The 18,287-nt window shown below is 37.5% G+C and overlaps 1 protein-coding gene across 1 annotated transcript in view; it reads left to right on the top strand.

The window, feature by feature from the left end:
- LOC108150414 overlaps positions 1-18,287 on the top strand; it is an 81,754-nt gene that overhangs the window by 5,317 nt on the left and 58,150 nt on the right. Inside the window, 1 exon segment of the mRNA XM_017278574.2 lies at positions 12,779-13,539. Within this exon segment, the coding sequence (XP_017134063.2) occupies positions 13,019-13,539 (521 nt within the window). The 5' untranslated portion in view covers positions 12,779-13,018.

Raw genomic sequence — 18,287 nt, 5'->3', positions numbered from 1 at the left:
TTTATTAATTCCCACCTGGCACAGCAACTGGCTGCGGCTGCTTTATGCTACGCTCCTAATTCTGCTCAAAACGAAGCCAAGGATGCCAAGACCAAACCGCATTTACTCCGTAAAGAACTTCGCTAATCGGGAGGGCAATAAGTTGTCAGACTCTGGCGAACCATTTGATAGTCAACTATAAACTGAAATAATATTTCTTCTGGCCAGATTCCATTTGCAAATATATTTTAGTGTTAATCACACGTGCAGCATAAACTGCAAAGGCGAAACTTTTACGGCCATGCCAGAGTAAAACTAAAACTTTTAAAATAGACCACCGCATGAGTTTATGGCTGGGTGTTGTGGGGTGTAAGTTAAAGGAACATTAAATTAGATTAAAGTGAAAGCATTGGCTTGTTGTTATTTTGAAACTCTCACTACAGCATATATACTTGGGTTTGAAATGATAATAAATTTTTGTACTAGTACTTCACCCGAAATTCATTTATTAAATTCAATGTTTGTATTTTTAATTTCCGGCGTTTCAATATGCACATGTTTGTACGAAAGCCCAAGAGGAAGCCCCCAAAATCAAAGGAGCGCCCTCCACTGTATTTAAATTTATGTATTTAGATTTAGCTAGACTTCTCCATGCATTAAGCAGGCAAAAAAATTGCGCATACGCCGCGTGGAGAGATGATGCCTGGCATGCAAATGTAACGATGCTTCCATCGAGATTCTGTCCACAAAGCAAACAATTTTTTAAAGCCAGCCAAGTCAACTGTTTGTTTGTTTGTTTCTGTTTGTTGTGGCTGCTGTTCTCTTTGGCCTTGTTTGCGTAATATAATATGCATAAAAGAAAATTTGTGCTCGCTTTGACGTTAAATAATCAAATTGTCACAATGTCGCTCGGCTTGACGTGACATTTTTCACATTTCGGAATGCAAAATGGGTTGTGCAAAACATTTTGTGGGTTGAATTAAAATTTAAACCATTTTTTCATTTTACATTTTAAAATTTTTCTACAGTATGATTGATTTCTGACTTGGTATTTATTATTAAGTTGAAATCAACCTTTTCTATGAGTTTTCATCATACCATATTGTATCAGTAATAGTTTTGTAATAGAATTATAATTTTTTTAAATTGTAGTTTCAACCTATTATCAGCGAATAATTTGAATAATAATATTGGTGAATAAAATCTTGCTATTTTGTAATTACTTAAATCGTTTCTAAAGAATTTGTTCTAAAAAGTTCAGCTAATTAATTAGGTATTTTTTTCCCAATGATATTTGGAAAAAAGAAATTTTTGCATGGCTTTCAATTACAATCTTTATTATTCCAATTACTGTGTATATAAGAAAAATGATTTAGTCTGACAAAATCGGATGCAACTCGGTCTTTCAATATATGACCGTAATATTGCACTGCAAGAATAGTGAGGCGCTCCAATCAATCGGAAACGCATCTGGGTTCCTTAAGGATGACGGGGCCATAGAATCTGACAGCTGTGCGTCGGCCCAGATGAACAGACCCAGATATAGATATCGATTTAATCATTAGCGGCTGGTGGCATCTCGCCACTCAAGTGAGCATTCTGCGAAGACTGCGAAATGAATTTCCATTTTCATTGCACCAGGCCCACACACTAGTGATGGGCAGATGACAAAGCCAGTCTCAGTCTGAGACTCCCTGCCAGTCCCAATTGGACGAGGTCCTCCTGCCGGGATAACTGCGGTGCTTTTTGGTTCCGCAAATGTGATTATGTTAGTTCGGTACAAATAAATTTATTCCCCCCACAAACGGCCGTAATGATGGTTGCCATTTTTCCATCGAATGGTCTTTTCGTGTTAGCCTGCTAATTAGTATTTAATAACACCAAATAATAAAATATGTAGGGTAACCAGTAACAAATTTCCCAAAATGACGGAACTTATTTGTTCCTTGCAATGATCAATGCAATGGAACAATGTGAACCAATTTGGTACGTACAATTTTACGGAGTTTGTCATTACTTAAATTTCTTTAGAACGAATTTTCATTTAATAAATCCAATAAAATAACGATCTTCTGTAAAATTGATGAAGTAAGTGAATGCTGCCGAGTTTAATTAGTTTATCATTTGCATTGTGAATTTATTTTCATTTTCTTCCAAATTTTTTGTGGGTCCCAGATTTTTGTTTTTCACGAGTTTCTTTGCTTTGTTTTCTCCGTTTAACCGCCAACATTCATCAAATTTGCAGTTTGGAAAATTTATTTGCTGGCTAAACGACTTTTTAAAGAGCTGTCGACGGTTGGCGTGTGTATTTTTTAAGCTGACATGGATTTATGACGACTCAGTCTCACTCTACTTCGGCAAATATCCTTCTCAAATGGGAGGCTTTTGAGTAAGGGGGGATATATATTCCATCGTTACGTTCTCCTCTTTGTGCACAGTGACATTCAAAGATTGATGCCTCCCGTATCCCCAAGTAATCTTCTAAATTGTGTGCATATTTGTTTTCCCAGCCAACAAGTCAACGAATTTTTACCCCACACTGTCACTAAGCTTCTTCTTTTCTGTGGAATACTTTTAAAAGGGTTTGCATGCACTTTGTGGTCGGCTTTCATGGGTCCTTTTATGCTTGCTAAATCGCTTGAATATCCTGGCATGCAACTAGTTGCTGGGTAATGCTTCGGGAATCTGCGAATTTAATTGATTGTGGGCTGATGGATATACTATAGCCAGCGCATATGCTGGCCACTCACTGGCTGACTGACAATCTGACATTTTGGGCGGATTTATACCGGATTTTTTTTTAGGGCCTTTGTTTGTGCCGACATTTTGATTTATGAGTTTGCAGGACGAGGGGTGCTGGCACACCGACAGACTAAAATTGAAATTTTACAAAAAACTTTTCGGGCCGCAAGCAACAGGGAAGCTACAAAAAAAGGAAGGAAAGAAAACTCATTGTATCGCGGCAGGACCTTTTGGTAATGACAATGCTGGTGGGTATAAAACTTTACATGGAGTATCCAAATACACATTCAACTGTGGATAGCATCTAAAATTGCTGCCTGGGAATAATTTGATGCAGTCGAGAGGACAAAATGCCAGGAGTGCTCGCTAATGAGACCAGGGGGAGATGTCTCTACTCCAGACAGGACATTGTATGTTTAGCTGCCTTAAGCAATTCCTGTTATTAAAACTTTAAGCGTTTCGGGGTGATAAATCGGTCTAGATGATTGATGTGTTGCAAGTATGGGAAAAAATTCGATTGCATCCATATGAATACTTAGATATTGGTGCGGAAAATTACTACGGGTTTTATAAACAGCAAAATAAATAAGAAAAGTAGTCAGTGGCAAACATATTTGTTTTTTAAGTTATGCCCCTATTTTTCTTAGTGAATCTGAAGTACAAGATTATTGTTTTGTTTTTCTTTGTGTCAGGAAATACAACAGCACATATACTTACCACCATGTGGGTCTGTTAACAGTGGCTATTGTTATAATACCTATATTTAATGCAAACCTCATCAGAAATAACATTGAGCACTTTGCCGAGATGCCAAACTAAACATAACTCACCTCGTGCCATCTATCATCGTTTCGGCCTGGTGAAACTCAAGAAAGTTGAAGACGTGTGCATTTGCGGCTTCTTCAATTCAATATTTGCTCGGCAAACGCCGAGCAAATAATTTTCGGAGCGCATACTACACATTCATCTTAGTCATAAGGAGGCGAATCATAACGGCAGGAGTGCTGAGCAGGCAATTGCCTTTGACCTTCTGGCGAACTGGGCCCAAAAATGGCAGCTGGCCACGCTCCGGCAGTTTCACACCAATGCCATCCGAGTGAAACACTCCCACACATCCCTGCACATACAAATATTTGCACACGTTAATGACTCGCTACGATGTCGGTTCACAGAAACAAATTTGTGGTCTAGAGTAATCTAACATCCTATTAGCTACTTCGAAATTTTATTACTCACTTCAAAATCAAACCTTTTTTTTCGATATTTTATATTTTCCTATAAAAATAATGATCGTGTAAGAGTAAGAGTTAAAAATTCAAGGTTGTATGAAGGATTAACTTCTATTTTGTTTTCTATTTATTCAAACTGCAAAGCTTATAGAAATTACTTAAATTGCATATTGGACTAAAAATTGTATAAAGCATTGGCAATTAAATAATTTACTGGTCTTCAAAAGTTGCCAATATGTCGACAATTTTTGTACACAATTTTGAATATGTCTTCACTTCTAATATCCCACTGAATTTCTATATCTGTGCAAACTTAAAGCCTCAGCAACAGCAATAAGACTGCTGGTTAGTTAGCAAAGTGAAATAGACAGCCAGTGACCTCAAGCATAGGGAGCCTGGCCAACCGATGCGACGGCACTGGTTACATTTTGCATAACATTGACCCCATTTAATTTAATACAAATTATAGCACAAATCTGGTGGTCGCTGCTCCCACGCTCAACCACTCGCTCCAATAAACAGCACGGACACGTAATTTTCTTTGTTGCTGATGAAGACGAAGACCTTCCTCCCGCACCATCATAATTATGCTAATGTAGAATGGTCGGCAGCTAAAATGAGCAAATATAGACACAAATCAATGGCTATTGCAGTCCATGTTGCTGTTCACTTTGAAGTCGTGCACTGAAAGAATTTCCTTAGTTGCGTTTTTGTCAGTTCGAATTAGTTTGAAATTAATTGGTTCGATTACTTTCATTTGTGATACGGTGCTTCAATTACCCTTAAAATGTTGCTTACATTGTTTAAGATTAAGATTATATTTTTTATAAAATTGTTTTAAATTCTTTTAAAGTTATGTAAGCAAATACATTGTCATGGCAGTCTGGTAGCTAAACATTTTTTTTTATAGATTTTGTTTTGGTACAGAGAGGCGTATAACATTTTAGAAAAACTAAACATTTTTCTAACAATTAGAAGTTGGTTGAATGAAAATATTAACAATTTTATTAGATTCCTGATTTTCTTAGTGCACTTGTGTGGTCTATGTAGATCCTTCGATAGGAAGCTAGAGCGCACACAAACGTACAAAGGCACACACAAAGACGGCTCGTCATTTAATTAAACGCTGCATGTAGCAACAAATGGTTTCAATGCCGGAAATTGTTTAAGCGCCAGCAGAGGCGCACCAGCAAACAAATGCGGATAAACAAATCGGCATAGAAGATGGCTGAGAGTGAATCTCGCAGAGCAACAGTTAGCCCCTCTTCGGAAGCCACTAACCCCCTGAAAAATCGTCCTGTCAGCCGACCGTTCTTCGAACGAGTTGCCCTTAATCGCCGTTTAAGCTTTGTGGCGCAACAATTGTTGGAGCGTAATTAATGCGATTTGGTTATGTTTCCATCGATTGGCCAGCACATGTCCTGCGGAACGGAGCAGGAGATGCAGCCTGTCTGGCGGTCCAGGCTTTTGTTGTTGGCTGGACCATTAACTGGTTGGCTGGTTGCCTTTTCTGCCAACCTAATGCATAAACATTTCCTGGAAAATGTCATTCGTTCTAAAGCCCTTTTCCATTGTTGCCAACATATAATTGTATGGCTTAGTTTTTCAACGGACTTTAATTTAAATGGAATCCCTTTAAAGCGCGCTTATGTCAAACATACAATGTTATATGTTCGAAACATTAATTTGTAACTACAATTTTAATGTATCTTTTAATAGTTGTCCCTATTAACTTCTGTTGCCAATATAATAGCTCCCACTTTACATTATGTATTAACAGTATGCATTTATTGTCTATGGACTTACAGTAATTATTTAATTTTGACTTAACCATTGTAAGTTTGTTCTTCAATTAGTTGAGATAAATGATATTTAGCTTACATAAGTAGATTGGATTTATTAATTACTTCGAAGTATTCCCTTGATTTACATCAGAATTTGATCTCTGAACTTATTGTTTCATTTAAAACAATAAGAGTAATTGTCAGTAGCTTAACTCTTTGCGCCCTTTTGCATTAACCCCTCAAACTGCTCGTTTTTCCAGCGCATCTACTCATTTGTACGCATTTTGACCTACATCTTTTTTTGCTGTTGCTACTGCTGTTTCACTTTCAGCTGTGTTGGGTCTGTGCTTTTTATTTTAAATAAATCATGCGACCCGTGTGCCACAAAAACCGCTGCACAAACACAGTGCCACACTATTGCCCACACACGCACACCCAATAATAAATGGGAAGGGGCCTGAGGGGAGCTCTCCTTCTCGTTGCTCAGCGCATCCTTCTGACCGTGTGCAGTCGTCTGTTCTGGGCTTTGTTAATATGGATTTTTTCTCCTTATTCTTGATGAATTTCATATTTGCTAAGTGGTTTGGGCCTGCGTTTGTGGATGAAAGTTTTCACACTTGCTGGGCGGGAGACTTTAATCTTGACAGTGAACATAAAAAATGATTTTATACCCTTGCAGAGGGTATTATAAAGTTGGTCAGAACTTTGTAACGCTGTGAATAAAGTGTATATGTTCTTGATCAGCATTTCAAATTTGTCCCTTTTGTTTTCTTTTTTGAATACATTTGCAGCATTATAACATTGGTCAAAAGTTTTTAAATCAGTGAAGCATTCCGACCCAATAAAGTCTGTCCGTCGTATTTTGTTCATGAGTAAGCAAGTTCGGGCGACTATATACTAAAGCTACCAATGGAACAACGAGGTAAAATTTTAAACTCTGAATTTTTGTACTGTGTTGTTGTGTACATTTGTTGTGTACACTTGCCGATCGGACGTCTGTGTAATAATAATGTTTATTTAATGGTTTCATATAGTTTAGGACTCTTAGTAAGCTTCGTTCTCGTTTGTTATATAGCATTAAATTAAAGTTTTGAATTATTATTTTAGAAGCCAAGTTCATGAAAAATTCATCAGCAATATTTGTAATATTTTATATATATTTGTTTTTCAAAGTGTGCTAACATTGATTCAAGTCGAACCGCAGCTCAAATCTAAATGTAGCCGGAACCAGTTGCACTTTTTAAATATTTATATACGTAATTCGAATGTGAATTGCCTTCGATTTGTTGTCGCTGTGGATTTCCTCGGATATGGTTTTGGGTCCTGCTTAAGACCTTACTTATGTGCTTAAATTATTAATCAGCGTATCTGAGTCATGGGAATGGTGTATGCCCAGTCACGCAAGCTACGGATCCTATTCCACAAACAGTTTCATCATACGTATTGGTTTAGAATTAGGCAACTGGCTTTACGGTTCATTGACACAAAATCGATGGTCTAAATTTGAAACAAGTCTGAACTTGGAAGTCCCAAAAAGTTATCCGACGAAAGTAAATTATTGAGTATTTAGCAAGGGAATAATTTATAGGCGATTTTCCCTAATCAAAAGGTTCAGGCCTTTGGGCGGATGGCTAGATTGAGTTGGTCAGCTATTAAAAGACTGGACAAGCACTGTTTTGAATTTAAAATCGACTTGAAATTGTTTTATGTTTATAAAAGAAGAGATGATAAAGAAGGTATCTCTTTAACATCTCAACAACTTTTAGATTTTAACAATATTTTTAGTTAAGGCATTAAAAAGTATTGATAAGTCATTTTTTACATGAAAATTTAAGTAAATCTTGTTTTGTCTGGTAGTATTATTTGACCGCAGATTTACATACATAAGAAGCTTTAAAGTTAGCTATAATCCTTGGGCTTGAACTCTGTGTCGAAAAACAAATGACTTCTCACTTGTCGCACAGTCGGGTTGGCGTTTCCCTCCGGCAACCCCATTTGCCAGTTTCCTTTGGTCTCCAAGTAGTCAATATTGTGAACCAGAGAGACAACCTTGTCGACAAGCACTTGACACCAGCAAGTTAGACGCCTAATGTTCATACATACGTACCGGGCGTGTAACAAGACTTTCCCCCATTTCCCCTGTCTGCCGTTTTCCCACCTCCTTGTAGTCATGCCCAACGCTCATTTTATAGTAATATATGCCACCAACGAGCGGGACTTAAGGCGTTATTGGGGCATGGGGAAAGAGACATAGACAAGCGCAACGGAAATAAGCACACTCACAGGTTTACTACTCACTCGTTCCCGGCAGCTCATATCTATCTTTATTTCATGGACTTTTTGTGTATTCGCTTAAGCGACACTTTGACATTGATTGCGCTGTGTGTGCTCGATCCGTGTTTCGACCGGGCCAATGAGCCACTTAGTCAGTCCTGTGAAATGGTTATGGCGGCAAGTATTGTCAAAAAAGTTTCGAAAAAAGTCACAAGAACTAATAATATTATTATTAAAAAAAGAAAGTCAAACTTTTTTATTTTTTTTAAATGATTTTATTGTTGTGGAATTTTAATGACTATGGTAATAATTTATATATTTGAAAATAATATCACAAAAAAATTATTTACAAATATTCGTACATACTTATGGTTTTACAATAAATAACTATAGTTTAAAGAGAATTTTTAATTCGTTTTATTCGATTTTATGTTGTCCCACTTTCGCTTTAACTGAAAGTGTGTCAGCTCCCCCAAGTCCTAGAATCTCAATTCATTGTTTGCCCATCGCTTCGGCAGACTGTTGCATATTTATCTTTGATGTGACAGCCAGTCTAGTATCCTTCGACATATCCTGGCTTCCCTTTTCTTGGCTTCAGCTTTCCGGAAGTTGACTTTGACCCTGGAATGTCTTCTGTTTGTACGGATTCTGACAATCCCAAAAAGATGTTTTATAATGACAGTGAAATATTGAAATGCTGATACTGTGTATCGGTTTGTTTGTGCTGTTCTATTTTGCGAATGCATGCCTTAACACTGCTTTGCGATTCGAATGATTTGTGCTCGGCCAACGTGACGTATGTGTAATGTGCAATGGGCATTTTAATCTCTCATCTATTTGGACAAAACGAAACGAGAGCAGAACTCAGCCATTAGCCGGATGAGGCATCAGGGCCTTCCTGTGGCATCCTTGTCTCAATATTGATTGTCGTTGTGCCAGGTCAAATTCAATTACCAGGATCGAGCTGCCTATTCCGGAAGCTCTCTCCTTTGTCTGTCGGTCTCAACGGATTTGCCTTGCTAAAAATAGCCACTACTCGTTGCCTGGCATCCCAACGCATTGGGTATTTGGTATTTGGACCAGGCTCACAAGAGGAACATTTATCCTCGCCCCTTTGCTGGAGTATGTGAGTCAGTGTGCGTTCGGTGTGTTGTGGAGGATAATACGTTTCCAGGTCCTTGGCACATTACGTATACACAACGTCGGCACATGCATCATTACAAATTCAGCAAGTGTAAATTAAAAAGAGCCATACAAGACGACGCCAGCCTGCACGTAGGTGCATCTCTTTTTCTTTCCATTACGTCTCTAATATTTTCAATAAGACAACGTGCCTTATGGTAAAAAAAAATATACAATTGCGGTCAATATAAGAATACCAAGTATGAAAAATATTCTGTTCATACGAAAAAAGTTAAATTTTTAAACGATATCTTTTATAGACTCTACGATCTGATTATTTGGAAAGAACATTTATAAATGATAGTACTATTGCCATAGCTGTATGTACAATCTTATGAATTTCAGTTAAGAAAATTGTCTAATTGCTTTAAAAGCGTAACAATAAACTTTAAATTAAATGGATGGAACTCTATAGCTACATATTTTTAAAATACTATTAGAAAAGGGGGCCTCCAGTGAACTTTTTATTCAATCTCTCTATGCTGTGAAACCGGAATCCAAGGCGATGAGCCAGGTGGCAGCGTCAAATGCTTAATTACATTTTCACCGCACGCAGTCGGGCGTCAGTTTTGCACATGCGATGCATCCATCACGGGGACGCAGGATATTGGAGGGCGAGCTGCGGATGATTCTCATCTTCCAGTCAGCGCCAGTGGAGCGCAATTGATGCTCTGCAGCCATAGATATCGCATGTCTTCAGTCGTCTGTGTTTGCCTGTCAGTCAGCCGGTTAGCGAGTTCGCGGATACACGCATGCACAGGGCGAAATGAAACAAATTGGTAATTATAGCGATTAGAGTTCTTATTTTTAATATTTCTTACTACTCAAATTATCCGAATAAATTGTAGCAAAGCTCTTCTAAGAAAATGTAACTTGGTAAAGTATATAATTTATATGTAATGTAATGTATACTTAGAAAGAAGTGAATACAATACAAAAAGCTTGTTTCGGGATTTTAAACGCAAATATTTTTCAGAGTATTTTTTTTCTGTGTTTGCCTTATCCCTGGCGTAACTTTATGACATTTTCAATTTTCCGTCTTTTTCCCATTTGCACCTCTTTTTTTGTGAAACGAGCGCTTTTGTCAGCAACGCCGGAAGGCGTCTTGCGAGTGTGTGTTCGATTGTGTGGCACTCATGAGAAGTCGATAAAACTGTTGGACTTTGCATGCCAGCCTCTTCAGCCCTTTGCCCATCAACTGTAGTCTTTGTCCTTTTCTGTGCCGCCACAGTAAAACAGTCATTGTCATTTAAATTCCATTTGACTGCTACTGTTGCTCACATGCCCACGCAAACAAACACACGGACCGAACTATTCAGAGATATTAAATTAAACACGAAGGACTGGACCTATTGTTTAAACACCACCACGAAAACCCACTCAACTATACCCACATAAAAGTCAGTAACAGGTGGCTCTGCCAACGACAGGCATCCAAAAATCACTAATGGGAAAAGTTGCTCTTTTTTAACTAAATAGAAGCAATTTTAAATTTATTCATGATGTACTCGGTGTGTCCAGAAAACCAATACAAATAAATTAAAATTAACCCAAAGAAAAATAACAAAATTTTCAAATAAATAGGAACGAATAAGGGATGAAGTAAGAAGTCATTTATTACTTTAACAAACAAAAAAATAAATATATAGATGGAAATTATATATAAAATAACTGATTTTGCTTAGGCCTAAAAGGTTTTAAAATAATGAAGACAAGTACAGTGGCAAAAAATTTCCATCACTGCAATCGCTACAGGCAAACAGGCCACATAATTTATGATAAAGTTAATTTATTGGTCCGTAATGAAATTCTGTTGTTTTCAAAGCAATAAGGAAGAGAATGATGGAAAAAAGAACATAATTGAATGCTTTTTTCGAGCCATAATGTGGTGGTTAAAAAGGCTGTTGCTTCGTTATGCACAAAAAAAGTTAAGAATTTTCACAAAACATGTTTTTTACGGCTGCCCCAATGGAACAATATATTTTTATACAATTAGTTATCATAGACAAAGTTCTACAAAAAAAATGTCCATTCAGCAAAAAAATAAAAATTGTTTTCCATTGAGATACAAGTTTTTTGTCCTATTATTATGTTCATTATGAAAATTAAAACTATCGATTAATTTCAGAATTTTCTGCAAAAATTAAGTCTTTATTTTGACAACATAATGTACAGAGACATTATTTAAGGTATTGGCCACCGTTTATTATTATTTTTTGCCACCTTCTGAAAGCTTACCAAATCAAACCAAGTAAATCGTTTTTTGGTAAAGGTGTTCTGAATCGATCTAAATTAATGGTATTGAGAAAAAGCAATGTCTGGACTATACGGTGGGTGAGGTAAATCCTTCCACACATCGATCTAGCCAAAATTGCAACCTCTCATATTCCACTTTCTTTGTAATTCTTTTGGACATAGGAATGGTTTAATAATTCAGAAGTTCGCTTTTAATGTTATTAAATCAGAAATCCCTTTAACCCATTATTAATGTCATTTTATTTTCCGTTCGTAAGAGTTTAATTGATTTATTGACACTTGCATTAACCAATTATTTACAATTTATAACGACTAATGACAGACAGTATGGTCTCAAACGATTTCTCATTATGTCGGCTTTGCAATTGAGTTTGGGGCTTTAGTTTATTGAAGCTTTCATCTTAATGGATTCTCGTACAAGTTGTTGGCGAACTGTTTGCTAAAGTAATTCGAATTTAATGGTAACACAAACTTTGCCACCTTATCAAACACAAATCGTGTGTACATACACGTTTACCCCTGCACCCAAGATTCACTTATATCTAAAATCTAAACTAAGTGCGAAGCGTATATTTCTGCGTTTGTTGCCACCGCAATCCACATATGTGTACGTAGCGTATCGAGCGTGCCGACATTTGTATGGCTTAAAGGGGGGGTTTTCCCCTCGGTGTGTGAGTGTGTGTGTGACATACCGATGTGTTCAATATTCAATTAATCATGTCGTGTATTTATGGCTTATGCAGCCCGGTTTGGTTGAAAAACTGGGTCAGCAAGTATGGTTCGTGATCCTGGACAGGAACTGATAGAAACCGATTTCGCATTATGGTGTGACAAAATTGAAATGATGAAAAATTGCTACTAGCTTGGGAGTCGGAATTTATGCATATGTCTCATAACAATGCCTTCTACATCTCTAATTTTATGTTGCTCGAAAACACAGGACTACTTTAATTTGATTTAATTGTGGGTCCTAACAATTTCACTATTATTTTAGCAATTTGAATAAATTTGAATATTTACTTAAACAATTTTATTTGATTTTCCTAGATTTCTATCCGTTAAGCAAAATAAATAAACTACAATATAAAAACCCCTGAAGTATGCAATGAATTGAGAGTATTGATTGCGGCATTGCTATTGCAGCTATTTTGAGATTTTTTATTGGCAGTTTAAAGAGCAAGGAGAAATTAGTAATAGCCATGGGCTAAGATTTCAGTGAGCACTATTGCGATTTGTGCGCAATTTATGCACGCCATTAATGGATAGAATTTCAATTTGCATGAATATTTACTAGCGGAATACTTACAGATAAACATTTTTATTATTTTGCAGGTATCGATTGGCCAAACGGCAGGATGATGCGCATTTCAACCGCAAAGCAGCACAAAATTAAAATCAAATTTTAGGGCAAGCAGCGCCGAGGGGCAGCAATATAGTGCAGAATTAAAAAGCCAGCTACGGACACTCGAGTTCTGCTCCCTGCGGCCACTTCCCTCAATTTGCATACGCCCGCATTCGTAGGATACAAACCGAATCTGGAATTGCAGTGTCCCTTTTGGAAATCGGTGTAGCATGTCAAGTGGACGCAGCGCCCGCCTACCCGCCACGCCCACCCACACCGCCAACAATAAGCACAGGGCGGCAGTAGCAACGGCAGCGGCAACAGCAGCAGTAGTTGCCGCCGGAGAGCCCAACAGCAACAGCATGTTGCAGTACGGCAGCAGCAACGCCACAGTGCCGACCACCGCAGCCACAGGATCTGGAGCATCTGGCCTGGGAATGGGCGTGGTCGGAGGCGGCATGGGCGGAGGGAGGAGCCTGGGGATGGGAATGGGCGTGGTCGGTGGCATGGCCATGGGCATGAGCGGAGGCATTGGCATGGCCCCGTACAGCCTCCACGGATCCACCATGGGCAGCAGTTGCGAGTCGAGTGTGGAGCGAATCCCAGTGGACACCATCGATGCACTGGGTCCCGAACTGGCCGTGGCCACATCGCAGGTCCTGGAAAATCTGTCCGAAAACGAGCGCAAAATGATCATAGAGGTGCTCAATCGGGACGAGTCGGTGCGGCAGAGGGATGCCACCAGAATGATGTAAGTGATGGCTTACTTTTTTTATAACGTATTTTAACTCAGTGAAAGAGTCCTTCGGGTGGTGGATTATGTGATGGAAGGCAGGTTTTCACTAAGAAACTTAAAAAATCATGTTTTAATTTATAATAGTTATCAACTTAGACTATGTATAATTATCAAATTATAAATGGACTTTTAATTTTACAAAATACAAAATCACATTCAATAATAATAAAAAATTTGGGGATCTGGTTTTATGAAAGATTTAAAGAAAAGTTTGAGTTTTGGTCATAAGACTTAGAATATTTATTTTCTTTAAGTCAAAATTGTTGTGTGGTAAAATACACACACTTCGTTCAACACAATATTCTTCTATATAAGCCAAGAGTTTATCTCTTATTATCGTAGTCAGGTGTTCAAATAGTTTTGTGACAATGTAACCAATACCGTACCCCAAAAAATATGTAAAGTGTTTTCACTGATTAGCTTATTTTTTGCTCAGTCAGCATTTTCCCTTTCCGAAGGACTCTTCCATCTGTTTTTTTCTCCTGTCTCTTGTAATTTGGTAAGTTAAATCGAAACTCGTCCCAGTGCCGAGCTGTTTCACTGCACTTTTGCAACTAACTAAGTCAGGTATTTCGTTCTCCTTAACCTTTTCTCCGACATTACCTTGCTTTCTTAATTAAATGCGCCAGAAGACAGAAGTTTTTTGGCAGAGAATGCACTTGCTTTTGCCACCCGAATTGCAGATGCTAATGCACTTGGAACAAGCTTTTTATTGACTGAAAAAACAATGGCAGTGCCGAGTGGCTTTCCTCCTCAGGAAACGCACGTATCGCACATTTGGAGACCGCAATTTATGGCTCGACATTTTGCGGTGGCACGGCTCCGGACTATGGTCTCTGAACTGGATTGGGATATACCCTACTATACCCGTACACGTATGGTATGCCAGGGCTTACCTAGAGGCACTCGGGCGACAAATCACGCGCGTCTGCCATTGGCGTTCAGCCAGCCATCCAGTCTGTTAGTCCCGCCAACTTTTCCATTGCCAGCCGGGTGTTCTAAATTGATATGCGCGGAAAATTGTTCTCATTTTTGGGGAAAGGCGTCTTTTTGTTACACGAACTTACAGGGAAAATTAGATTTAGAAAGCCTGTCATTCGGTATTTTTAACGCACTGTTCATTAAATACACATCTCTAAAAACTGTGCAATAATATTGGTATTTTTTAATAAAGTCTTACGAATATTTTGAATTCTTTTTAATTTTGGAACTCAGAGTATATATATAACATAAAAATATAGTTTTAACATATATTTGTAATTTATATTTAATTTTAGCAAGAAGGTCTTTAAAAGTCTTTTTTAGACAGGAATTAAAAAAAATTCCAATTTCATCATCGTATTGTATCTGTCCCTAGCAGCTTTAAACCGAATGCAAAGCTAAAAATCAGGTTGTGGAGGGAGCTTTTACTGTACTTATCAGCATCCCTTTTGCCGAGGAAAGAATTTCTCCATGCAGTTGAACTCCCCCTCTGCATTTCAATTTCTTCGGGCATTCACTTGAGCGAGTGTTTTTCGTGACCCTGGCGTATTGTTTGTTGTTCTAGTTCTAGGGCCGCTTTTCACCCGCTTTTAATGCGTCGTTAGTCGAGGGGCCACAGAACAGGTGGGGCAAGGTGGAGGGATCCGAGTTTTATGCTGCATTGGCATTCAAATAACTGGAAAGTGTTTTCATTGTCACGCCGGCGCTGCCACAAAATGGAAAGCAATTTTATTGTTCTCTTTTTCTCTTGTGCGACATTCGTTGACAGTACTCGTACACGTTTTCGCTTTTAGACAATTATTTTTAAGGCCTACGAATCGATACAATGCCTTCGGTTATCCATGACTACATTTTAAGGCTTAAAGCATTGATATGGCCCATTTCAAAAAGACCATTCAGTTTTTATTACTAAAAATATAAAAGAATTTTAAGATGCATGAGTTATTTCATTGAAGTTAATTTATTTGAAAAACAATTTATTTTCTTGGCCATATACTTTATTGGTTGACAGTTAAAAAATAAAAATAATGTTTTATTATTAAAGAGTAACTTGCAAAATGAAAATCGATTGCTCAAAACAATGTACTGTACATTTTCTGGTGCATAATTAATTAATTTTATGATGTATTACGCAACGCAATCACAGCAAAGGCACTAAACATTTATGAGGGCCATTAATGACTGGGCGTGCTTTGACGACTTATATCCTATATGAGTACTTGTTCTTTTTGCCCAGCTTAGTACATTTTAATGACTGTTTTTTGCGGCCAACATATAAACCATCCCGTTAGCCTTGCCGGCTCAAGTAATCTAAACACATAAATCCCTTCCGCCGGCAACAAAGTTGGTTCCCTCTATTCGATGCCTTCCGTTGACTTGCCTCATTTGGCGGGTGTTGCGCCTTTCAGTCGCCTCTGATTGCTTAATCATGTCGGCCACCGTTGGGGCGGAAATGGCTAAATTGAAAAGCGCCATTGGAGATTGGCAACTGGCGAAAGGAAGGTCCTGTCGACCAATGGGTCACATGTGGCAGGTCCTGCGATGTCCTCCCTCTACAGTTTTACCCGTGGGTGGACATCGATCCAGCTGGGCCAACAATTGATGAAAGCATTGCCATTAAGTCAACTGAGACTAGCTTTCTATGGAAATGTAAAAGGCCATGGGTAAAAGGTCCCATTCCTAATAATTATAGAAAATCTATAGAAATGTAAGGTTCCATGAATAAAGGGTGCTGCTTTTGAAATTATGCAAAAATGTTATGCTACTTTTATAATCATTAATCACTGCATTATTAAAAAACTTTTTCGATCAATAAGCTTTCATTAAAGCCTCGAAAAACACACGATATTAGGGAATAGAATGTTTTGAATAATTTTGTATAAGCTTTCCTTTCATTCTTCATGGTAATCTTGTAAGTCTTAAATTCATGTGAAACTTATTCCTTTCACCGCACAAATTCTGAATCCCTTTTCGAGCTAGTACCCATAATTTGCATTTAATTTGCTGCTGCTACTTAATTAAGATAATAATCCTGAAAGGGTACTGAGATGCACCATTAGGCAAAGTGCCTGCGACTACAGAGCAATCAACCACAGGAATCGTTTGACTTCTGAGTAGTAAACCTGGAAATCAACGTGTGCTGTAATAGGGCTGATATCCTGCTCCCTATCCGTCCATCTAGCCTTCTCAGCTTCTTCGACTTAGACAATTTTATTTCCTTTTCGCCTCTGCAATAGTCCCAAGATATCCTTGGCAACCTGCGAGTGCAGTTGAGCGCATAATGAGCTCTGTACAGATGATAAGTTTTCGGCCCCTCAAAGGACTTGTCATTATTTTTAGTTTTTAATTAACTTAAACTTTATTCCTAACCTTTAATATAGGTTTACTTTATTCTAATGTGATGTATTTATATAAAGTTAGTGAACTTAAGGATTTATGGCTAACTAAAAAGTTTAATTAATCTTCATTTTTATTACAGTTACACTTAATTACAATAGGGTATACTATATATTTAAAAACAAATCCATTTTTGGCTAACTTAATTTTTTATTTGGTTCTTTACCTCTTTAACTTAATATTGGTTTCTAACATTTTATTTTGGGAAATCAAGAGTTAACCAACAATAGCAAGTAAAAATGGTCCGACTCGGGATTTCCTTTTAAATTTAAATTTGTTGAGCATTTTAAATATTGTGCTCAGCCATTGTACTTTACTTGGCGGCAGCAACATATTTACTTCATTTCCGCTAACAAACACAGTTGCACACTGAAAAAATACAGGCGCACACACCGACACGAAGGCATGGGGCGGCAGGATGAGGGGTCGGGGAATACACATTCATCTAGCTAATAACACTGATAATGTTGGTAATACTTGTGGAGTAAATTAAATCTAATGGAGCGCTCGTTCATCATTCGCCGGCACAGAGAACTTAATTAAATGTTTTGCCAACAAATGTCTGCCGTATTAGACTCCCTTAATATCCAGCAGGAAAGCCACTAAGAAAAACTTGTCATTTATTATTTTATTATATAATTGGTTTTATTTTAAGATGCTATACCATAGCCTTAAATAATTTCTATATATATTTACTTAGATATATTTTTTTACTATTGCATTTTTTGTGCGTAAATAATAATTATAAAATTTAACATAAGAGGTTTCTTCTTTTATTAATAATATACCAATATTATACAAAATGTGTTTAAAAATATTAATCAGATATTTCTACTACCTATATAATGTCACCTTAACTTTGCTAAAAGTAGTCCTGATACTTTGCTTAGATTCATTTTAATAACACTCATTAAGCCAATCACAAAGAAAGCAAGTGAGCATAAAATTATTCATTTAACTTTTATTCATAATAAAAGTACATGACTTCTCCTCTGTGTGCACCGTTAAAATTTTTGAGGTGTATGCATTGAAAATAATCCATTATGGAATAAAAGTGTATGGAATTTAAGTGGTTTTCGTGACGAGGGTTACTCATGTCTGATATAGACTAAATATAATATTGTAATTTTAAGTGTTAATATAAATGAGAAAGTCTCTGTGTTTTTTTTCTATGTGTAGAAATTCACAGTCTCGGGGCCGTGGGCCAAACTACTTTGACTTGTTGCGCCGCATCATTTCTGGATTTTTGCCTTTCGACGTTGTTTAGCCTTGGCTTTGTGCTCTGTATTCTGGCCATAGCATTTGCCTTGATAATGTCGTTGATT

The sequence above is a fragment of the Drosophila elegans genome, unplaced genomic scaffold (genome assembly GCF_018152505.1).
Source record: "Drosophila elegans isolate 14027-0461.03 unplaced genomic scaffold, ASM1815250v1 contig_476, whole genome shotgun sequence".
Taxonomy (NCBI): Eukaryota; Metazoa; Arthropoda; class Insecta; order Diptera; family Drosophilidae; genus Drosophila; species Drosophila elegans.
The sequence above is the reverse complement of the archived record's forward strand: the minus strand, read 5'-3'. Positions and strand labels throughout refer to the sequence as shown.